Below are 12402 nucleotides of genomic sequence, written 5' to 3'. Positions count from 1 at the left end.
TTGGCGATCTGTTGACTATCTCCTGGGGCCTTTTGTGGGGAGGGGGGGGAGAAATGAGGGGAGGGGGGGAAAGAAAAAAAAGTAAAATGGATAGTAGATAAGTTAGAGTGAGTTTCGTTTTGAAGCGATCAAAGTAAGGAGTGAAGAAATAGAAGCCCTTCCAAAAATGCTTATCTTTTGTTAAGGCCACGTTCTCTCTTGGGAAAGTAAAACAACAATTGGCATGTATGAAAAATAATAGGAAAACAAAACACACAGTGTGCGTGCAGAAATGATTCAGTGAAGTTTAACCTATGTCTGTCCGAAGGATTTTCTGAAGGGAAGTTTTACAAGTGTATTGAAGTTCTTCACTGAAATCTATGGAAATTTAAAATGTGTTGATGTGAAAATGCTGCAGGCAGTGTAACGTGCGTTATTGTCAGGTTGTCTTTCTTTCTGAACACTTTGAAATGTCCGTCTTGGAGCTTATAGCTGCTGTTTCAGATTCTCTGTTACAAAACTGCAACACAGAAATGCCATAACTGATCACACATTTCCAATGTCCCTTTATTGCATGTTAAGTTATTCTTAACCTCTCTAAAATGCGATCAAGATTAAAAAAAAAACCAGAATAAAATTGGTTGGTGTAGTTTTGCAATGATATTCTTGTTGTGTCCTCTTTCGTTTAGGTTTATAGTACCGTAGTTCCAGATAGATTTCTTTATAATTAAAATTTAAAGTGCTTCTTTAAAAAAAAACAACCTAAAAATAAATTGCAGCAAATAGAACAGTATGAAGCTAGAGGCTCACCAAATTCATTTAAACTTCCTCTTGGTTTAAATTCTTACTGAATTTGACACATGTGAGTTGTTGCTTAGCGTTCATCTTCTCTAAACCACTCGATCAAACTTGCATGTATACAGAATATAATTTTTAAAAAGGTGTTTCAAATGGGTGTAGATAATCTAATAGGTAGCTTTCCTACAGTCTAACCTCTTCATCTTGCCTTCTTCACAATATTCTCACTCTCTCTCATATTATTTCATTGTATTTTAAAGGCCAGAGCTGATGTAAAATCAACCTTGATAGGCTTCCGTGCAATTTTATTCCAAAGCTTTGTTTTATTGTTTTTCACCTTTTCCTGGTGCTTCTTTTGTAACCTGTAAAACTCACAACTTCTGGCTTTTTGGATGAATAGGATGGACCAGTATTTACACATCACGTTGCTCACAACGTGCAACATTCCTTTGCATGCAACTTCCATTCCTATTTTCTTATTCCCCTTCCCTCAGTGTAGTTTAGGCTAAGAGGCCTGGCTGGTCCCATCCTGGATAACAAGTCATACCTCCTTCCAATCTTGGTGATTTTATAGATCATCTGTGTAGTTCTAACAATGACCTTTAAAAAATGTTTACAATACAGAATTGTGCTGTTTCAGCCGCCCATAATAAAAGCCAGAGTGCCCCGTTTCAAAAAGTTTAGGGCAGGGGTAGGCAACCTTGGCTCTTTTATGACTCGTGGACTTCAACTCCCAGAATTCCTGAGCCAGCGTGGCTGGCTCAGGAATTCTGGGAGTTGAAGTCCACAAGTCATAAAAGAGCCAAGGTTGCCTACCCCTGGTTTAGGGGCATGCTCGGGGAGTCTGTATCCGTCTATGTCTCTCTGTGTTCAAGGGATGCCTGCAGTTTTTGCTGGATTGGTATAGATTAGGAGTAACTGATTTCTCTCATTTGGTTTGAGAGTAGAAGCAAAGCAAGAGTAAGCCAGGGGTCTTCAAACCTGGCCTTTTTATGACTTGTGGACTTCAACTCCCAGAATTCCTCAGCCAGTGTGCCTGGCTGAAGAATTCTGGGAGTTGAAGTCCACAAGTCACGAAAGGGCCAGGTTTGAAGACCTCCTGGACTAAGCTAACCCTTGAAGCCTCCTCTCCCTGGAATTTGTGTTGCATATTAGTACAAGGGATTATGCAACATCACCAACCCATTTCCCCTTCTATTTGGATTTCTTAATGATCAGCCCATGCATTCACATGGAGAGCCTCTTCACTAACAAACTAGCCCAAGGGTCCTTCTTGAAAAGTGTCATGTCTAGCACAAGCAGGAGTGATTTCCTCCAGTGAATTAGAAGGGAAAATCCAATTTTTCTTTTTAACAAAGCGTCTGTTGCTTCTGTCAAAGATGTCTTGGCATCTGTGCACTTTCGTAGCGCACGGCATTAGACTTTCAACCCACCTGTTTGGTTCACCAACCTATCTCCCCTTTGCTGAGAATTCAAGTCAAGGTATGCTTGTTCTTCCCTAGAAAGATACGGGCTGGTTCGCTCATTTTGGTTTTGCACATGTGGATTTTTGACTACAAATACATTCAGTGTTTAGAACTGAACATACAGAGAAAACACCCTTTTGTACCCCAGCTTTTAGCTCCACTCTTGAATTGGTGATATATGTTGCTCACTTGGCATGCGCTCAGTAGAACAATAGATCCAGATGCACGATGACCGAATATTAGAATAGAGCTCTTGAGTGAAAGGTTCAGCTGAAATAAGCATTAATTTTAGAAATTTGTGATTTCTGTCAGTTGTACACCGGTATTTTTCCTAAGACAAGCATATAGAGTGAAGAGTACTTGGGTCGTCGATGCCTAGAAAGTAGTCCAGAACCATACTAATTTGGAGCTAAGCATGCTTGGTTATGTTAGCAGCCTGGATAAAAAATTGCTGGCAAGTATGTGTAAACTAGTCTGAGCTCTCCAAAGATAAGGCAGATTGTCATTCTAATAAATACAGTAAATCCATCTCCCAGAGACTCTCCCACCCTCTTATGAAGTTCCCTGTGGCACCAACCGCTCCTTTAACACCTCAGCAACTTCCTTCTGTAAAAGGCAGCTAACCCTCCCATCATCCCTGAGAGCCAGAACTGACTTGAAGTCCCTAGCTTGTGTCTTACTCCTGTGAACAAGCCAAAATGTAATCAAACAAGAAAAAGTGGATGAAACACATAGAGGGTTCCCCACCCCCCCCACCTCTTCAAGAGGTTTCTTTTGCTGTTGATGCTGGGTTACGTGGAAGGAAAGAATGTATGTTGATGGTCTTTAGCCTTTTATCATTTTAACATACACATCCATGCCTTTAAAAAAAAATTAGATGCTTAGAAGTGTATGTGCTAGGGCTATTGGATCTGAACTGTGGAAATCTAGAACATGGCTTTTCAACCGGTGGTACGCGTACCACTAGTGGTACGCGAGCACCTGGCTGGTGGTACACGGCGTCGCCTGCCTCCCCGCCGCCTCCTCCCCACCCCCACACTCCGCTCCTTCCCAGCTCACTTGCTGCCAGAAAGCATGCTGCTTGGCAGCGGCCTGCAGAAACCCTACAAAGGGCGTGCGCAGGTGCAGAGCGAGACCCCGCCCTCCCCAGGGACTTGTTGTGCAGCAACCGGATTGACTTCTGATTGGCGCTTCTTCGGGGGCACACATGGCCGGGAAGGCGCATCGGAGTCCCAGGTACTGGGAAGGCGATCGGCCCGCTCCTCCCCCATCGCCCGCCAGCCCCGGGAGAGCCCCGCGCGAGTGCCTTGCCAGCAGTGGGAGGCTCCGCCTGCTTGCTTTTGCCCTGTTTGCTTTTGGGCCGCACCGTGAGCAGCTGCCGCCTGCCCCGCTTTTTGCAAGCCTCATTGTGCCGCTGCCGCAGGCTTCCGGCAGTGGGAGGCTCTGGGACAAGCTTTGGCGCGTCTTCCCTGCACTGCGCTGTGTCTGTGGGGGCTGCCTTGGGAAAGGTGGAAGCGCAGCTGTGGTCAGGGACAGTCAGCCGTTCCGAGCCCTGTTTGGCCGGCTTTGTGCCTCCGTCCCCCAAGAGCAGCTGATTGTGATTTGCTGCCGTGTGCTTCCCTGAGTGTGCCTCAGCCCCGGATCTCCCCCCACCCGGGACTCCGGCTGTGTCTGCAGAAGGCAGCAGGGCGAAGGGTGCTTTGGCGTGTCTTCCATCCATCCTGTGTGAAGGGCGCCTTCCTGCCCCGCGGTCCACAGCAGCATTGTTGGCATGCATGGATCGACTGTGAGCGAATGCGAGGTGTTTCTGTTGCTCGAATAAAGCTTATTAAATGAGCTAGCAACCTCCAAGTATCGTTGATAGATCTTCCATAACTTTCCTCGGGTGCTTCATAAAGAGTTATGTGGGCATCAGGTTTCTTGGTAAAATGGATTAGGAAGGAAGGAAGGAAGGAAGGAAGGAAGGAAGGAAGGAAGGAAGGAAGGAAGGAAGGAAGGAAGGAAGGAAGGAAGGAAGGAAGGAAGGAAGGGACAATGGGAGAGGGAGAGAAATAGACAGGGAAAGAAAGAGGGGGAGAGAGAAATAGAGGGAGAGAAGGAGAGAGAAAGGGAGGGAGGGAGAGAAAAAGGGAGAGAAAGAGGGAGAAGGAGGAAGAGAGAGAGAGAAGGAGAGAGAAAGAAAGGGAGGGAGAGAGAAATAGAAAGAGGGAGAGAGAGAAAGGGGGGAGAGAGAGGGAGAGAGAGAGATTAAATTAGTAATATGGTGGTTAAATGCTTGTCACAAGGTTGCAAAAGGCGATCACATGACCCTGGGACAATGTGACCATCATAAATATGAATTGGTTGCCAAGCATCTGAATGTAAATCACATGACCCTGGGGATGCTGCCACGGTCATAGGTGTGAAAAATGGTCATAAGTCACTTTTTTCAGTGCCGTCATAACTTTGAACAGTCACTAAGCGAATTGTTTTTTTCTTTTTGGTCAAGTTTTTGACACCTTGCTGGGCGACTGGTGGTACTCGGACATTGCCTTATCCTAAAAGAGGTACAATGGGTAAAAAGGTTGAAAAGCCCTGATCTAGAAGACCTTTACATGGCAGAGAAAACTAACACTTGCTACTGTCTAGTGGTGGCCTGGAGTTTTGCAGCTCAGATCTTGCAGTCTGTCTATCTATCTATCTATCTATCTATCTATCTATCTATCTATCTATCTATCTATCTATCTATCTTATTTATTTATTTATTTAACATCTATCTTATCTGTCTATATGTATCTATCATCTATGTATCAATCATCTATAATCTTATCTGTGTTTATATAATTATCATTATATTTAGGTATTATCATCTGTCTATATCTATCTATCTATCTATCTATCTATCTATCTATCTATCTAATTTAGATAGAGTTGTTTACAGATAAAAACAATTATTTATTTATTTATTTTATTTTAATTCCATTTATATCCCGCCCTTCTCCGAAGACTCAGGGCAGCTTACAAGCTTAGCAGTAGCCTTCATTCTATGTATATGCCTGCTTATTAGGGCTTTTATGTGTGCTATATGTTTTTCCTGCATATTTTCCCCTTCTATTGGTTTTTCATTGGGTTTGATTTTCTCTTCTGTGAGCGTGCTTCTCCCTCCCGTTTTCTCTTCCTGTGCTGCATGAAGTGAGCAAATCTTTAGTGCTCTTGAACTCTGCTTCCTTACCTCTCTACTTCCCACACGCTGCCACCACATTTGTCACTGCTGTTTAGCGTGTTACTTTCAAGTGAAGATTTTCAAACTGGGAGATTTGTGTGGGGAGAAAACAAGTGCGGTGTTCAAGGCAAGCAAGCTGTGCATTCCCTTTGCTGATGCGTGGAAACATCTGAAGGCTGAGTTTTTCTTTACCCGATTTTTTTTAAAAATTCCTTCCCACAACTTGCATCCACAACTCGTTTTACCGGTCAAAATAATACATTCACACTCAATTGTCTATGAGCGCTTATAGAAGTACCCTGACTCAAAGATTAAACCACGTTTAATGTATATAGCCTATAGTTTTAATAGATGTTTCCAGATGGGTAGCTTTTAGACCTGCCAATCAAAATGCATTAATGAGCTATTGGTTTTTTTTATTTCAGGATAGGAAAAAAAGATAAGCAGTGGGAACGCATATGGGAAAGATGATATTGCTGTCATAATCCTTCATACAAGGCAGGGTGGATGAACGAAAATAGGCTTGGAGACAACAGTTGTAGGATACAATTCTTCCTGAAGGGATGATTTGTAGGCTGCCCCCATTTCCTTTACTCCGATTCACGCAATAGTCCTGTTCAGCACAGGTAAACCCAACATGGGTTCAAGATTAGGACAGGACAGGAATAGGAGGGGAAATTAATTGCTTGAAGTAGAACCTGATGCTGATTTTTCTTTTCCTTTTTCTGTAGATTTTTTTTTCTTTAAATGTTAAAGGAACTCAAATGTGCATGATACATGGTCATCTCTACTTCTAGTTCCTTATATCTGTCTAATCAAGTACCATTATAACACAATCATATCATGTACTGGAAGTTTTTTTCAAATTTGTTATATTCCAGTGTGAAAAAGATAACAGCCAAGCTTGGGGGGGAGGGAGGGCATTCTTCTAAGAAACGCAAGAAGCCCTCAAAAAGGACTTTTTGTTGGATTAAATGAGTTTTTACAAGAAGTATACATAACAGTTCTTAAAGCCTGCTGTCAATGATTTTGCAATGTAGGTTATTCCGACTCTCCGTTAAATATTTCATTTTCTTTCATTTTCTTTTTTTATCAATGGATAATAGTAAATGTAGTTTGGTCTCCATGAGTATGGTTTGAGGTCTTTAAAAGCCTTCTGCAATGCATCCAGGGCTTCCACAGTTTTAGAAGCTGCTCATTAATGCATTTTGCAAAATCTGAAATTAGCTAATGATTTAGCTTGTCTATACTGCCATTCGATTGTATTAGCTAAGTTATATTCTTTTTGTAATGTTTCAGCGGTTTTTAAGGCGTCATTACTTGCTACCTGATGAAATATGAATCCCATTCTAAACCCAGATTCTCCAAATCAAAGTTTCCCAAGCTATTTTTAAACAAGGATTACTTTACAACATCACATCATACATAGCCCTGATTGTGTGGGTAGCTTTTTACTATCACACTGAGTATTTGAAGATGAATAAATGTGATAATCTAAGACTCTTGCACAGGACAGCATTGACCGCAGGTAGTGTTGCATTATAGACATGAACCTCAGTGATTGAGCCATACAGATACTCCAAGCCAGTGGTAGTATTTGGCAGAGAGTGACAGCATGGCGCACAGCCTTTTGGTATGCCTTCTATGTCAAAGGGCCTCTTTCTTGCAATGAGCGATAAGAACTGGGCTCTGACTCCTCCCGTATGTTTTTTTTTAGTTGTTGTTGTTAAATTTATTTGCCAGCCATCTCACCATGGCGCTACACTGGGCGGCTTACAATGGCAAAACAGAAAAAAAAATGACAAAACAGATGGTAAACGTAACATGCTAGCAATGCAATGAAACAATAAAACAGCAAAAGGACAATAATAAGGGTGAAAAAGAAGGGGAGCAGGAAGTGCAGGGGGATGGGGTCAGCTAATTAGTCCAGCATCCACCTCCCATGTGGTACTTCCCTGTTGGGTTCCCAGGCCAACCAGTACAGCCAGTCTTCAGGCCCTTACAGAAGGATAGAGGATGGAGGTAGGGGTATTCCAGAGGGCTACAGCATAGAAGGCTCTTCTTCTGAATTCCTCAGCCGGAGTTACTTGACCGACGGGATCCACAGCAGGTGTCCTCTGTCAGCACAAGTGTGGCAGGCTTGTCTTAGCACAGGGGTGGGGAACTATGCCCCTTTTATGACTTGTGGACTTCAACTCCCAGAATTCCTGAGCCATCACTGTGTGATGAACCATAATGTGCTGTCTGTCTTCCGACAATTCAGGTGCTATATAAATTATTATTATATGCTATATTGTATTAATTATATTACATATATTTTATGTATTCTTACATATTAAGGTCGAGCGGAGTGGTGGCCTAGTGGTGAAGATGCTCACCTTCCACTCAGAAGGTCAAGAGCTCAATCCTACGTAGCAGCAGATGTTTCTCTCTCCTAGGATGCAAAGGAAAAATATCTGCTGCAAACTCTCTGTGTGGCATCAGGAAGGGCATCCAGCCAGTAAATGCTCACCTCCATCCAGTCACCCTGACTCAACCCCAGATTAAGGAATTACAGGGTCGTAAAAAGGAAATATTATTATATGTTAAGGTGCTGGCTCGGGAATTCTGGGAGTTGAAGTCCACAAATCATAAAAAGGGGCCATAGTTTTAATTATATATATATATATATATATATATTTGCCAAGTTTTCACAAAGAATCAAATGAGATCAGATTAATCACCCTCTTATTATTTCATGTGAGGACTCAACTTACAATCACAACGAATTACAACAGAAATTCTGGTCCGAATTGTGACTGTAAGTCGAGGACTACCTATATAGGCCTTTGATAAGCAGCTGTTTGTTTGAGTGAACAGAAAACTGTGGTGGGTTTTGGAAAGGTTGTCTTGTCATTCTTCTCAACTAGAGAAGCAGTTGCCTAGTTCCTGGAGTTAAGCTGACGACTCTCCCCTTTGTGTGATGCCCAGAAACTATAATGAAGAACTTTCGTTCTTCAAGTGGTCATCTGTGCATTCACAACTCCTCCCCTATGTTCCTTTCTTCAGATGCTTACTCATCAGTCTTGGGGAGCTGGGGGGAATGTTGGAACCCCATCTTGATGCATGTGCAGAGGGCCAGGCTTCCTTCCAAAAGTCTTTGCTGTAGAAGAAGAATCACAGTTAGAGGTAAGAAAACCTGTTCTTGTAGCACCAAAGGAGAAAAGCAACAGTGGTGCCTTTATGAACTCAGGCAGTTGCCACTAAAATGTCCTGGAAGTAATGTAGCATTTGCTCAGGAAGAGAGTGGGTCATTCTAAAGAATCTGCTGTCACAAGAGAGCCACAGAGAGCTGGTGGGGAAGAGTGAGGCTTTACTTGGTTGTATAAAATACTTTGTTCCTCTCGTTTTCCCATCTACTTGTTTGGAACCAAATTAACTGAGAGAGGTAAAAGCGGTTAATGCCATATGCCCTGCCTCAAGTTCTTCTCAAGTTTCTAGTACCCCTTATGTGGTGTTAATCTGCAATTTACATACTGCCGGTCTTAGTTCCTTAACCATTTTGGATGCAACCTGCCTATTGTGAGCAGATTATCCATCCTTGGCATCACCGTCCATATCACCTTGCCGTTCACCACAGCCACCATGTTCAGTTCTAGCAAGCAAACACTCGACAAAAGATTCTGAACATTCCCCCATGTTTAAGAAGAAGCTCCCATGAATACCCTCTAACTCCTCCTTGGCCATTTTGCTGAGTGCCACTTCGCACGCCACAAAAGCAGAGAGGACCCTGGCATTGTTATCAGCAGTAGTCGGTAGTCTGTTACGGGGGTCCCCAACCCCCGGGCCACAGCCCGCAAGTGGACTGCAGCCCATTTGGAATTAGGCCGTGTGATCAGTGTGCATACGTACGCACAGCTCCATTTGCACGAGCAGCGAGCAGGTATGTAAGATGGAAACATTCCCTCTCACCCCGCTGGGCCACCAAGCAGGAAAGGCTGGGGACCACTGGTCTACTATAGTACAAGTAGTCCTTGACTTACAACCCTTTGTTTAATGGCAGTTCAAAATTATAACAACTTCCTCTGAAAAAGTCATGACCGAAATTCACACTTAATGGTCATCGTACTGCTCCCCCTATAGTCACATGATCACAGTTCAGGTGCTTTGGCAACAGGCACACTTTTACATCGGGTTGTAGCATCCTGCGGTCACATGATTGTGATTTGCAATGTCCTGGCCAAAAAAAAAAAGCCCAACCAAAAATGCGATTAGGAAAGCTGAATTCGCTTAATGACTGAGAATTTGCCCAAATTACTACTTTTTGACACTATACTTATAAGAAGCCGCCTGTTTACAATAAGAACTCTTCTTCTTAAATTGTCTGTTGAACTACATACAAGAGCCTAGTTCCCTATCGATTAGCACCTAGACTTACAGCAATTTTATATGTTTAACTGAAGTATATTAAAAGAAAGAAGGAAATTTATGATAGCTTATTATGGGGAATGTTTTGATGCTAAATGTGAGCCAAAGTAACCACAAATTGTTGGCTGTCATCTGCTTCTGCAGAGGAAATGTTAACAGCATATTGTACTGCAATAGTATATCATCTTTGCTTCTCATATGGTAAATCCTAGAGTTTCCAGTAAAAGTATAGATACTTAATTCCTCTATTTTTTCTTAACAGATGGATTGAGCCAACATCCTGAGTGTCTGTCAGTATGTTTTATGTATCCAAATTGCAATCTGTGAGCAACATATTATTGCTTATCCCACCTTTGTTACTTTTATCAGTAATTCAAGAAGGAGAAAATACTTACTACTTCTTCCTCCTCCTGTTTTCTCCCTTTGAGGTGGGTTGGGCTGAGAGAGAGTGACAAACCCAAGGTCATTCAGCTGGCTTGCCATGCCTAAGATGGGACTGAAACTCAAGTCTCCTGGTTTCTAAGCCAGCTCCTTAACATGTAATAATATTCCCTTTTTACAACCCGGTAATCCCTTAATTCGGGATAGAGTTGGGGGTGACTGAATGGAGCTGAGCATTTACTGGCTGGATGCCCTTCCTGACGCCACACACAGAGTTCAGAGCAGATTTTTTTTTTCTTTGCACCCTAGCAGAGAGAAATATCTGCCACTAGCTAGGATTGAGCTCTTGACCTTCCGAGTGGAAGGCGAGCAGCTTCACCACTAGGCCACCACTCTTCTCGGACCTTAATATTTAATAATATTTAATAATATATATATAATAATACAATATAGTACTATAAAAATAATTTATATGGCACCTAGAATTGTCAGAAGTCAGGCAGCACATTATGGTTCGTCACAGAGTCAGCCTGATATTTAGACTGGATTTGGCATTTTGATCCACCTATCAAGTTTTTCCCAAGGACTGTCCCAATAGACCAGGGGTCTTCAAACTCGGCCCTTTTATGACTCATGGACTTCAACTCCCAGAATTCCTCAGCCAGGCATACTGGCTGAGGAATTCTGGGAGTTGAAGTCCATGAGTCATAAAAGGGCCGAGTTTGAAGACCACTGCAATAGACAGATGTTATTATGAGTCTGTGTTAAAGTATGATCACAGGATGCAAACAGTTCCAGATAAAGCTACCTTTTGCAATTGACTGATGGTGATTTTGTCAATGTTTATGGTGTTCATTGCTGTTATTATTATGTACACAACAGTGAAACAACAGTTAACTCTTTAGCTGATGTTGGCTTTCACATGCACTGAGTTATTCCCAACAACTTGGGACGTCGTAAAGTATCGTCATAGCATATGTGTGAATCCAAGCAGTGTGACCTTTTGTAATTGAGAAGTGGGGGGTGTTGTCCAAGATTATTTGATATGGCATCCAATGTGCCAATAACCATTAGGACCATTGTGGCTAGTTTATGTTTCTGCTTTGATTTTCAGACCTCGATATTATTATTGTGTCCCTTGGAACAATGAGTAATAAAGATTAAAAAAAACAAATGGAACAAAAATTAAGATGTATAAACACGGGTAGAAAGATACCGAGTAGTATGTGTCCTTTTGCCAGGAGTGAATATTTGTTAAAAGTAGCGAACACGAATGCAGGGTTATGGAGTGCTTAATAAGCATGCATAATAAAAGAAGAAGAGATAAGGTCAAAAGTGAATGGAATAAAGGCAAAAGTGAGTAATAATGTACAAGAGGAGCAGTTTGAAGAGACAGATTGCTCGTGTAGAGAGAATGGATGTGTATTCACAAATTGTGAATGGGTCGACAAGAAGGGAAAGCCCCCCCCCCCAAATTTGTGATTGGGCAGAGTTTATGGGATCCCAAGAGAGAATAAGGTGTGATGATTTAAAAACAAAAGGGTAACGTACGAAGCAGCATATGATTGGGGTGGTGGAAGCAAGGATAGAAAAAAATATACAGTGAACGGTATTCCTGTAAATTAGTTCTGACTATTTGTCCTTTCATTCGTCTCAACATTTTTAAATTTTGTTTGGCTTGCTGATTCTTACTCCCTCCCTGCACTTTGCATATGGCTGCTTCTCCTGAACAGGTGTAGTGTGTTACGGCTATCTATGAATGGAACTGAGCCGGCAGCTCACTATGGAGAATGTGTCTGTTTGTCCTAATGCACTCTTCAGCTGGTCCAGCAAACCTTCTAAAGACTCCACATTCCTCCTTCCAGCAGAATGTAGAAAAAGAAATTTAAACACTCGCATGGTCACCTTTTCTCTCTCCTCACCGATCTATTCAATACACTTGTGTGCGCTTCTCTTCATTCTTGGACTTCACTTCTTACTCAGATTTTGGGATGACATAACGGCGTGGGTGTGATCAAACTTTGTGCTTTCCATTTTTGTATCGGAGGTGCTTTCTGGCGTGTGTCGGCTTTGGCTCTCTTTATTTCTGGAGGTTGGAAAAACAGACCCACCACGGGGCCATTTGGCCACGATGTATCAGAGCTGCGCCATGGATTTGAGAGCCTTGAG

General features: G+C 42.4%; 1 protein-coding gene across 11 annotated transcripts in view; it reads left to right on the top strand.

Moving 5' to 3' along the window:
- Positions 1–12402, top strand: part of ZNF462 (zinc finger protein 462) — a 175472-nt gene that overhangs the window by 127951 nt on the left and 35119 nt on the right. For 5 of the 11 annotated variants that reach the window (XM_081320584.1, XM_081320582.1, XM_081320579.1 and 2 more), the window contains one exon: positions 8494–8613. The exons of 4 other annotated variants lie outside the window; for them this stretch is intronic. In XM_081320584.1, coding sequence (XP_081176710.1) covers positions 8494–8613 — 120 coding nt within the window. Of the gene's footprint in view, positions 1–8493; positions 8614–10114; positions 10176–12402 lie in introns of all 11 variants that reach the window. 2 more of the 11 variants (XM_081320578.1, XM_081320577.1) reach the window with 2 other exon arrangements.

This window comes from Vipera berus (genome assembly GCF_964194415.1).
Source record: "Vipera berus genome assembly, chromosome: 2".
Taxonomy (NCBI): domain Eukaryota; kingdom Metazoa; phylum Chordata; class Lepidosauria; order Squamata; family Viperidae; genus Vipera; species Vipera berus.
The sequence above is the reverse complement of the archived record's forward strand: the minus strand, read 5'-3'. Positions and strand labels throughout refer to the sequence as shown.